The 12087-nt window shown below is 44.7% G+C and overlaps 1 protein-coding gene across 3 annotated transcripts in view; it reads right to left on the bottom strand.

Annotated features, from left to right (window-relative positions):
• Positions 1-2049: 2049 nt before the first annotated feature.
• Positions 2050-12087, bottom strand: part of PPT2 (palmitoyl-protein thioesterase 2) — a 48098-nt gene continuing 38060 nt past the window's right edge. For all 3 annotated transcript variants that reach the window (XM_028719935.2, XM_028719934.2, XM_077922632.1), the window contains exons 6-9: positions 10834-10917; positions 8441-8525; positions 4099-4153; positions 2050-3255 (exon numbers count right to left, since the gene is read on the bottom strand). In XM_028719935.2, the coding sequence (XP_028575768.2) occupies positions 3112-3255; positions 4099-4153; positions 8441-8525; positions 10834-10917 (368 nt within the window). In that variant the 3' untranslated portion in view covers positions 2050-3111. The remainder of the gene's footprint in view (positions 3256-4098; positions 4154-8440; positions 8526-10833; positions 10918-12087) is intronic.

Below are 12087 nucleotides of genomic sequence, written 5' to 3' on the forward strand. Positions count from 1 at the left end.
TCTCTGCACTCCCCACCCCCCCGGGTGAAGGAAATGCATCCATTCACTTATATCAGGGGTCAGCAACCTTTTCCAGCCATGGGCCGGTCCACCGTCCCTCAGACTATATTTTGGAGGGGGGGAATGAACGAATTCCTATGCCCCACAAATAACCTAGAGATGTATTTTAAATAAAAGGACACATTCTACTCGTGTAAAAACACACTGATTCCTGGACCATCCGCAGGCCAGACTAAGAAGGTGATTAAGGTTGCCTACCACTGACTTATATGGAAAAAGGAATGGGGCACACTCAAGAGCACCACTGTCAGTCTGCCCCACTGTCCGCCTGCTCTCTGCCAGCCCAGACCTGCCTGCCTTCTTATTTACAACCAGAGGGTGGCGCTGCCTGTCAGCTTCCACCTGCTTAGTGCTGCCCCCTAGGACTCAGCAGGGAGGAGGATAGGGACAAAAGTAGAATTCGTTGCTTCTGCCTGCCATTGGCTCCAGCGCCACCTACTGCCAGCCTCCCTCCTTCCTGCCCTATCGGTCCCAATGTCAACCAGCCACCACTGGAACAAGGATTTTTGTACCTTAAGCAAAGATGGGAGTTCGGTGCAAATGTAGCCTTCTTCTGGTGCTGGGACAGCAAACCAAAAATGCTATTCACACTAAGGGAGAAAATCGAAGGAAGCCCTCAGTACCTCACAGCAATCTGGCACCTCAAATATTTATCACCTCCACTAGCTGCACTTTTACTTTGGAATACAGTGGTACCTCTGGTTAAGTACTTAATTCATTCCGGAGGTCCGTTCTTAACCTGAAACTGTTCTTAACCTGAAGCACCACTTTAGCTAATGGGGCCTCCTGCTGCTGCTGCTGCGCCGCTGCTGCACAATTTCTGTTCTCATCCTGAAGCAAAGTTCTTAACCCGAGGTACTATTTCTGGGTTAGCTGAGTCTGTAACCTGAAGCGTATGTAACCTGAAGTGTATGTAACCCAAGGTACCACTGTAGTGAGGATTTTCCTCAACTCTACAATCTACCTTGCTTGCCATACGTTACAGCAAAACCCAAAGTTTTGCACCTTTTGGCTGATTTATGCAAATAATAATATTTTTTTTTTAATCCAGGCAGCCTGTACAAACAAACTCAAACTTTGCATGATGAAATCTGAATATGGCCCATTTGCTTGCTAGCTGGGCTATATACACAGCTCTGGTCATCACCTCATCAAAGGAAGAACATTGAAACACATTAAGAGCCAGCTGATCAACGTAATAGATGGAATGAAAGGGAGGGATAAGGAGTCTGGGTGGCCAGACTTCGGATTGTGTGGGTCACATTTCTAGATGTTCCCCTGCTAAAAAGCCCCTTCTGTAGCATGCAGGCAGCTAAGACAACAGGTAAAGCGCTAAGCTAAGCATTTCTCTCCAGTGTACCAGTTTAGTACATAAAGGATTTGTGTTTTTCTTTTATGTGGAGGAACATTCAAAAACACAACTTCTCTCCACGCTGCTAGAAGTGGAGCAGTCTAGCGTTCCATTCTCTCATTCCACATAGCATGTAAAACATTTCCAAGAATAATTATCCCCTTCAAGCCTCACCGAGCGCAGCTGAAAGTGAACCCTGTCTTGTCTTCATTTCCTTTTTCATTTCCTTTTTCAAACTCCAGCTGAGTATACACTTTGAGGCACATTCTTTTCTGCAGTTTGTTAAGGGCAGCTGGGAATCGTAACTCTGTGAGGGGTAAACGACAGCGCCTGTAATTATCTGAGGAAATGAATGTGCTTCACATAAACACAGCCTGGATCCACAGTCAGCGTTAAACCTGAGTCCTATTGCATTATGTCCTATTGTACCTTGGTGATAGTAAGAGTTAATACTGTAGCAGGCGGGTGGGGAATCTGTGGCCCTTCGCATCTTGGGGGACTCCAACTCCCATCAGCCCAAGCAGCATGGCCGGCAGTCAGGGATGATGGACGTTGTAGTCCCAAAACATCAGAAAGGGCGCCAGGTTTAAGCACATATCATTCTAAAAAATATACAGACAACAGAGCAAACGGCGAAGTTTCTGTCTACATTGATTTTTGTTGCTAACCTGAGTTTCTGAGAATGTGCTTCTAAAGGAGGAGGGGAAATATACACATTTCTAATAAATACATATTGCCTTTCCATTTAGTCAATAATTTAAAATATTTGTTTTGATCTATGATTGGAGGACTAAGCTCTGAAGCCCCTTCCAACATTGTGGTGCAAACAAGGAGACTGGAGCAAATTGCTGGGAAAACTGCAACCCTGAACCATTAGATGATTTTGTGGTGACGCCTACATGGTTAAAATTTGAAAATGCCAGGGAACTGGAGTTTTGGTAAAAGATTACAAACTGACCCATCTTCTCTGTTGAAATGTCAAAGCAGAAATCTCAACTTATCTGTGCAAAATAATGTTAGCGTATTGAAACGTTCTCACAATTAGTTTCTGTCACCTTTCTGGAACTTTAGTCTCCATTAGAAACAGTATTCAGATTTTTGCCAGAAAGAAGGTGATGTCTTTTTTAAAAGTCCAATTGAAAAGGCATTTTCTAAATCCAACCTTTTCAGTGTCAGAATTTCAAAGAGAAATATGGCCAGCTTCCACAAGGCATAGATTTCTGCAAGAGGTTTGGAAGCGGGAAATATGAAATAGGAACATTATCTGTTGCATTTAAATGTAATACATTTCCTGATTTCAGTCTCTTTGCTAAATTCAGCACCTAAATCCCCCCCCACACACAATTCTTCTCAAGTATTTGATCCGGCTGAATTGTCCTTCTGCGGTTTTTCCTGCAGCTTTCACAGGTCGGAGCTGCCAAAAATTAAAAAATGGCACGGTCATTTCCTGCCCTGCAGCCCCCTGGAATCCCCCAAACTGCTCCCAGCCTTCCCCAAAAGGTCCTGCAGGGAAAAAAGGTTTCTTCCACTATGAAAGAAAATATCAACCATCCTAAAAACAAAAACGAAACAAAAAAGCTATAGGTAACAAAAGCGGGGTTTCTTCTCGGTTGGGAAGAAATGCCAAGATGAGGTACCACAGCGCATCTCGGTTTAGGACACTCTCCTCCTCTGCCAGCTTCTCCTCAAGTCCCCGCCAGCTACGTCAACCATTTGGCAATGCAAGTGTCATAAACTGTGAGGTTGGAATGCCACTTTGTGTGGGTGACGCCTGGCATTTTGTAAAAAACGATGTCGCCTCGAGCGTCCAGAGTCTTCAAGCCAAAGGTATCCAGCAGGTAGACCTGAGAGAAAGGAGAAACGAGGTCATTTAAACTCCTGCTCAAAAAATAAGAATGAAAAAAGTGCCCTGTCATGAAGCTGAAGACAAAACCAGTTAATATGTCGCTTGGTTGTGTCTTTAGATTGCAACACGCAAGAGACACGTATACCTTTCGACGGGATTTTGAGGTCCTGGTTCTTACACACTTGTTTTAACTAGGCCACAAATGCTTCGGGTTTCCTCTGGTATTTCAAATCCAGAGGCATCCCCCCTAGCCTTCAGGAGCCATTTTGAAGGTCTTATGGAAGAAAACCAGCCTAGAAATATTTACATTCGAATTCTAGGCCTTCAGGTAGGTTGATGAGGAGCGGACTTGCAACTGACAGGAACATTCTAAGATATATACAGTGGTACCTTAGTTCTCAAACGTAATCCATTCCAGGAGTCCGTTCGACTCCAGAAATGGTTCGAAAACCAAGGCACGGCTTCTGATTGGCTGGGGAGCTTCCGGCACACAAGCAGAAGCCGCGTCGGACACTCGGCTTCTAGAAAACGTTCCTAAACCAGAACACACACTTCTGGGTTTGCAGCGTTCAGGAGCTGATTTGTTTGAGAGCCAAGCCGTTTGAGTACCAAGGTACACTCACTCTGTGTGTGTGTGTGTGTGTGTGTGTGTGTGTGTGTGTGTGCGCGCGCATTTAAAAATATCAATGGAAATCCAAGTTAAAAACAAGTTATTAAAAATTCAAAACATCCTCCTTTCCCAATACCAACTTCCTTTCGGAGTAAACCAAAATGTACATTTCTTTCGACATGCTGCTGCCCCGGCTCCGTCCCCCCAATTTGGCAGTCTAGCCTCACTCACCGGCTGTGATGTCATATTTCTCACATTCTCGTTATCATCATAGAAGGCAAACAGACTGCAGGGAGAAGAGGGAAGAAAGAGGTTTCATTACAAGGACAGTGCTTGATCTCTCTCTCTCTCTCACTCAGGGCTGAGATCCAACCCCATGACCTGAAACTCTTAATTAAGAACCGCTGCCTGTGTTTGCTTTCTTCCTCCTCCCTCCCCAATCCCTTTTCCTTTCGTGTCACATCTTTCAAATTGTGAAGGCTGAAAGCCACACTGGGAGTCTTTCTTGGCTGAAGGCCGGAGCAAAAATGCTTCAAATGAACAAATTCTGTGATAAGACCCATATGAAAAGTATGCACCTGCAATTTTATCCAGACTAATAAGTCCATGAAAAGTTACCAGCTAGTCACCTACAAATGTTTAAGTTAATCTTTTGATGCCTAAAAACAAAGAATAAATTCATTTCCTATTGATTTTTTTTGGGGGGTGTGCATTGAAAGTTTCCCTCCCTATTTGTCAGGAGGCAATTCCTATCTGCCATGGATGAGAAACAGTTTTGCTTACATGCCTGCTGCAGTCCTGTTTTATTTGCTGTTTGAAGAAGAAGAAGAAGAGTTTGGATTTGATATCCCACCTTTCACTCCCTTTAAGGAGTCTCAAAGCGGCTAACATTCTCCTTTCCCTTCCTCCCCCACAACAAACACTCTGTGAGGTGAGTGGGGCTGAGAGACTTCAGAGAAGTGTGACTGGCCCAAGGTCACCCAGCAGCTGCAGGTGGAGGAGCGGGGAAGCGAACCCGGTTCACCAGATTACGAGACTACGGCTCTTAACTACTACACCACACTGGCTCTCTCTTGCTACACTCTACAGCGGTTTGAATATATTCTCCCTACGTTGGAGCACCTATCACTACAATATTACTGGATATTGACTATTGTGCCTTTGCCACGGTGTTCCCTGACAGCAATTTATTACGCTTACTATTCCTTGTTTATGAACTTTTGCATAACTATGCATATATTATACGTGGATGCTTATGATTTATGACCTAACTATTGATAATACATTATTAGCCACGTGCTGCGTTTGGATTTGAGCAGTACAGGATATAGCACGCAGGTTGTAAAATTAACACCCTGCAATATTTCAAGGTTTTTGTTTCCTTTTGCAAAATTCAGTATATTTCAGGGCAGTATCACCACCACTTTTTTTTAAAAAATGCCCACATTAAGGGATTTCGCCACCTAACAGAGAGGCAGTGTGGCAGTGCTGAATTTCTCTCTCTCTCTCTCTCAAATATTTATACCTAACAAAGGAAGCTCCCTCATATACTGAATCAGACCATTGGGTTCGTTTAACTCAGTATCGTCGACACTGCCCATATAATATAATATAATAATAATAATTTATTATTCATCTGGCTGGGTTTCCCCAGCCACTCTGGGCGGCTTCCAACTGAATATTAAAAACAATACAGCATTAGACATTAAAAACGTCCCTAAACAGGGCTGTCTTCAGATGTCTTCTAAAAGTCTGGTACAGTAGTGGTTGATTGCCTTGACATCTGCTGGGAGGGCGTTCCACAGGGTGGGTGCCACTACCGAGAAGGCCCTCTGCCTGGTTCCCTGTAACCTTACTTCTCACAATGAGAGAACCGCCAGAAGGCCCTCGGCGCTGGATCTCAGTGTCCGGATCTGAGACAGGTGTTTCTCTCAGCCCTACATGGAAATCCTGGGGCTTGACTACAGTGGTGCCTCGCAAGACGAAAAGAATCTGTTCCGCGATTCTCTTCGTCTAGCGGTTTCTTCGTCTTGCGAAGCAACCCTATTAGCGGCTTAGCGGATTAGCGCTATTAGCGGTTTAGCGGCTTAGCGGCTATTAAAGGCTTAGCGGCTTAGCTGCTAAAAGGCTATTAGCGGCTTAGCGGCTTAGAAAAAGGGGGGGGAAGCGGGGGGAAATCACAAGACTTGCAAGACGTTTTCGTCTTGCAAAGCAAGCCCATAGGGAAAATCGTCTTGCGAAGCAACTCAAAAACGGAAAACCCTTTCGTCTAGCGGGTTTTCCGTCTTGCGAGGCATTCGTCTTGCGGGGCACCACTGTATTTTATTCTGAAGCACAGGCTCTGCTACTGAGCTACAAACCTGCTCTACCTACTCTCAAGGTAGCTTATCTGAAATACAACAAAGCAAGCAATGAAAGTTAGGATACAAGACAAAATTAAAATCTTTCTGTATGCAACAACAGCAGCAAGAACGTTGGTAGCCAGTCACTGGAAAGGAAATTATATCCCAACAAAAGGGGAATGGTTAAGTAAACTATGTGAGTACCTGGAGTTAGCAAAACTGACGGATTTAATAAGGCATAAATAAAAAATTAGAATTCAGAAACAATGGGAATGCTTAAACGAATATTTATACAAGCAAAGCTCAAATATGAAAGTTTGGTTGTGCCTAGACTAACCTTGTGAAGAATATAGAGAACATAAAGATTTGCCTGATTATGAAAGAATCTAAGGAAGGGAAATGACTCAAAAACAGATGTGAAGGTGAGCAAGATAACTAAGAGACATGCGGTGAATGCGCTGGAAGTCTTCTATAACATTTTAACTAAGATTTATATATTGTAATGTTTGAAGCATGAATTTGGTAATATTATTGGTTATGAAAATTATTTTCTTTTTTTAGTTTGCATTTTGGAAAACATGTATATAAATGTGTTTACAGTGTTAGGTATTGCTTTTTGTTTCTTTTTCGTTTCTTGTAAAATTCAATAAAAATTAAGAAAAAAAGAAAATTAGGATACAATACTGGGCGGTCGGGGGCCGGAACCAGCAGCAAAGAAATCGTACACAGTACCATTGGCCTAGGAATACAACAGGGATTCTGCAAGGCACCTAAAAAGCATTACGGCAGGAGGCCAGAGGAATAGGCAGCCCTATCTCACTTCAGAACGGGGACTTTCCAAAGCTGGCCCTCCAACAAAGATCTCAACAGTGAGACAAGTTCATAATCTGGGCTGTGTGCTCTGATTCACAAGCCTAAAAGCCTTATGGCCTTATCGGCAAGTCCGAATGGCGTCTCTGCATTGATACCATACGGGTGGAGTAGGGGCAAGAGTGACAGATAAAGCAGAAATCTGTGCTTGAAGACAAAAGCCTTATCCTCATTTATTATCAGTTTATTATCCTGCTCTACTGTTGGGGCATAAGCAGGCGAATGAGTCAGCAGACAGGCTGGAGAGAAATCAAAACAGCAGCGGCACTGAGAGTTTTCACTCTTACACATGCAGGAAGCGAGAAAGGATCCTTCAACACAGAAGTGAGAGAAGTGGTTCTATCTGGTGCTAATGGATAAATTAATAAAACACAGTACAGTGGTACCTCAGGTTAAGAACTTAATTCGTTCTGAAGGTCCGTTCTTAACCTGAAACTGTTCTTCTATGATTTTATGTTGTTGGGCTCCAACTCCCATCAGCCTCAGCCAGCATGGCCAATGGTGCAGGATGATGGGAGTTGTAGTCCCAGAAGGGTAACATATAGCCTGTCCCTGATCTACTTCATCAAGATCTGAATCTCCCCCTCTCCCCCTTATGGCTTCCAGGTGCCATAAGAAAGCTGCAGACATAGCGCAGCATAGTGCACACCCCAGAAACGATCTCTTTCAGCTTCTGCCTTCTGGAAGAGGGTACAGGGTTAGAAAGAATAGGAATAGCCGCCTGAGAAATAGTTTCTATCCAAATGCAATTTTGGTTTTAAATGCAGTGTAAGAAGTCTCTGGGACGCGGGTGGCGCTGTGGGTTAAACCACAGAGCTTAGAACTTGCTGATCAGAAGGTCAGCGGTTCAAATCCCTGCGATGGGGTGAGCTCCCATTGCTCAGTCCCTGCTCCTGCCAACCTAGCAGTTTGAAAGCATGTCAAAGTGCAAGTAGATAAATAGGTACCGCTCTGGCGAGAAGGTAAGCGGCGTTTCCGCACGCTGCTCTGGTTCGCCAGAAGCGGCTTGGTCATGCTGGCCACATGACCCGGAAGCTGTACGATGGCTCCCTCGGCCAATAAAGCGAGATGAGCACCGCAACCCCAGAGTCGGCCACAACTGGACCTAATGGTCCAGGGTCCCTTTACCTTTTACCTTTAAGAAGTCTCTATGGGAGTATATTGTGTTTAAAAATGGGGTGTCGGAGTTTTTAGGGGGCTAACCAGGCTGGGATAGCTGGGATAGCAGGCTTGTTGGTTTTTGAATGTCTTATGTAGATGTTTTCAATTTCGTTGTTCTGTATGGGACAATGACAATAAAGATTATCGGATCGTATCTCAACCTTGGTGAGAGGGTCTTCTAGCGGCTTTCAAAAGCTCACCTGGACTGCCATGGCGTGATTACACCGTCATCTGGACCACCAATCAGAACCATCTTTCGGATCCGCAGGAAGTTTCTCTTCCAGGCTGTATTGGGAGAGAGAGAGGCAAAAGATTCAGAAATCTGGTCACAAAAGTCACTGTGGAGACTCTTCTCCTTTGTCCCATGTTCTTCTCCTTCCTCTGCCCCTGACAGACCACAACCGATCTCTCCTCACTCTGAATTCTCTGAGATGTGGACTTGAGTTAATCTACATAATTTGCTCCTGCAAGAGGTAGTGATGGCCAGCAACTTAAATTTTATTATGGCCTCACAAATTGGTGTGGGAAGGTGGGGGCAGAAACAAATGAGAAACTGAAAGAACACAAAACTGATAGATGTGCCCATTTCCTACTGATCTCACAGCGCTTTGCTGTTTAGAAGTCTTAAGGCAAACTGCAGTAAAAAAAAGAGGAATAAGCTGTGATGACTTGTTTTCTGGCTCTGCTCCCGTACTTTTATTTCCTTCAAATATTTGTCGCCTGCCTTTCTTCCTATGAGGACACACAAGACAGCTCGAAGTATTAAAAACTAGATAGCAGGTGATTAAAATAAAGCAAAACAGGGGTGGGTGGGTGGAAATACCCAGTGAAAAGTCATAAAACACAACACACACACAGCACAGTCAGCAAGCAGTCTGTGGCAGGAATCCAGAATCCAACTGCATCAGTTCCAACAAGGATTGGCAAAACAAAACACAGAAAGGTTTTTACAAGCCTTTCTAAAGCTGCCACAGCTGAACTAGCCTGGCAAACCTTTCTGGAGAATTCCAGCAGCCTGACATATAAACTTTTAGCAAGCAAGGATTTCCCCACCCCCACATTTTAACTCTCCATTTTGGGACAAGTTTAACTTGAGGCAGCGGCATTCGCACAAACAAAAGAACACTCCATCTTCAAAACGTCGTGCTCAGTTGCCAGATGTTGTGGGCGAATAACCTGTTAAATTTCTGTGTCAGGATGCTGGCAAGGCCTTTTTTAAAAAAATTAATAAAACAGAGCTATCCTATTCAACTTGAGACTTGGCCTGGTTGTAACACCTCAGAGGCAGTAAAAGACTATGAGGACCACAACGGACAGGGGAGGCAGCCATGTTTATGCTTCATAAATCAACTGGAATTGGGGAGGGTGTCGGTTATTATTATTATTATTATTATTATTATTATTATTATTATTATTATTACACAACATTCTTGCAGGTGAAGGAGAAGAGCCAGGCACTCTATCATGGCAGACACTTTTCTCTCAACTCAGCACTGACATTGGAAGTGAATCAGACCAGGGAGGAAAATGTTTGAGATAGGAATTGGGGAAACACCTGAACGAACAAACATTGGCATCCACCGACATGACTTTTGTTGTTGTTTAGTCGTTTAGTCGTGTCTGACTCTTCGTGACCCCATGGACCAGAGCACGCCAGGCACTCCTGTCTTCCACTGCCTCCCGCAGTTTGGTCAAACTTGTGCTGGTAGCGTCGAGAACACTATCCAACCATCTCGTCCTCTGTCGTCCCCTTCTCCTTGGGCCCTCCATCTTTCCCAACATCAGGGTCTTCTCCAGGGAGTCTTCTCTTCTCATGAGGTGGCCAAAGTATTGGAGCCTCAGCTTCACGATCTGTCCTTCCAGTGAGCACTCAGGGCTGATTTCCTTAAGAATGGATGCGTTTGATCTTCTTGCAGTCCATGGGACTCTCAAGAGTCTTCTACCGACATGACTAATTTGGCCCTAAGAGGATAATTTGTAAGCTAGGAAGCCCCCGTTTCAATTTTCTCTTCAGCCATTGCTTCGCTGTGGGTGTGCATTTAGCAACGGAGTTCTCCTTCCACCTCAGGAAGGAAGTTATGAGCAAGACTATAAACATTTAAACATATGTTTAAAGAAGGTTGGAAAACGTTTATAGAATATAGGGAGGAAAACTGTGTTTATTTGAAAACGTGGGCAGCATTAAGATAAACTCAACAGTGGTTTTGATGGATGTAATAATGGAATACTGACTGGTTTAGTTTATATAAAATATACAGGGATTTATGTTTTGGAAAATGAACCGTGGAAAGAGAAGAGAGGAAGTCATTGGTGTTTTAAGGTTGTTTGAATGAATTTTCTAAAATGTAAAATGTAATAAAAATTATAGAAGAAAAAAAAGAAATTACGAGGAAGACTGCCTGAAAGACCTAGCTGACCAAAGATTAGCAACGCAGACCTAAGTCGCCCAGGGCTGTGGGGCTGTGTGGACAGGGTTGCCGGGATACGACAAGCATCAGCTGAAAGTGGGGATGTGGGGAAGGCCTCCCAAGTGGGGCTAGCCTACCACTCCCCCTTTTACATTGGGAACTGAGGGGCAACGCCACTTTATTACCTGTTGCGTTAGGATGGAGCCTCTCGTCATTCAACAGAGCCAGGAAGTTGCTGTTGTTGAGGTAAAGATCCCGATGATGTGGATCTGAAAAAGGCAGAGAAATCTCGTTTGCTTTCTACACTGGCCTTTTCCCACAGAACCCAGGAGACAGGCTGCAACACCTCCTCCCCCTTATTTTTAATATAAAAACATAAAATAAATAAATAACATTTTAAAAACCAGTATCTTTTTTTGGTGGTGGAGGGACGGACGACGGCTTTAGATTTGAACACAGCCCTGGAACTTATTTTTATTGGCAGGTTTTATCTCTGGAACAAGCGTAGCAATAGCAAGAAGCCGCGACTGACTCAGAGCATGCGCAGAGTGCATTTCCCTGCAATGGAATAATTTCTATTTATTTTGTCTATCTCCCACCTCCTTCTCCAAAGAGCTCAAGGTCCTTCCCCCTGCTCTTTTAATCCCCACAACAACCCCATGAGATAGATTAGGCTGAGAGGCAGTGAGAAGCCGAAGGCCACTCAGTGAGAGCTTCATGTCTGAGTAGAGATTTGAACTCTGGTCCTAGTCTGACAGGGGACGTGGGTGGCTCCGTGGGTTAAACCACAGAGCCTAGGACTTGCCGATCAGAAGGTCAGCGGTTTGAATCCCGGCGATGGGGTGAGATCCCGTTGCTCTGTCCCTGCTCCTGCCAACCTAGCAGTTCGAAAGCACGTCAAAGTGCAAGTAGATAAATAGGTACCACTCCGGCGGGAAGGTAGACGGCGTTTCTGTGTGCTGCTCTGGTTCGCCAGAAGCAGCTTAGTCATGCTGGCCACATGACCCGGAAGCTGTACGCCGGGTCCCTCGGCCAATAAAGCAAGATGAGCGCCGCAACCCCAGAGTCGGCCACGACTGGACCTAACGGTCAGGGGTCCCTTTACTTTTACCTAGTCTGACAATCTAACCACTACAACCATGCAGACTACTCCCAGAGACCAGGGATCCCGACGCAGAAACCCATCTTCTCCAACATATCTACCCAAATTTCCTTTGTATTCATCATTGATGGGAACCCACTGGCTCACAACCCCCATTATGCTCGCTGGCCCTCCAAAAGAGGCAGTTTTCGGGGAGCCCAACCTGCTCATTGGGTGCAGAGCCGAGAGGATGCTACAACAACGATGATCGACGGGAACACGAAAGGTGGGAAGGATGCCCAATTCAGGCATCGCACAGGGCACCACTGAAAATTTAAAGCTGAAAGTCTGCCACTGC

Source organism: Podarcis muralis, chromosome 2, assembly GCF_964188315.1.
Source record: "Podarcis muralis chromosome 2, rPodMur119.hap1.1, whole genome shotgun sequence".
NCBI lineage: Eukaryota > Metazoa > Chordata > Lepidosauria > Squamata > Lacertidae > Podarcis > Podarcis muralis.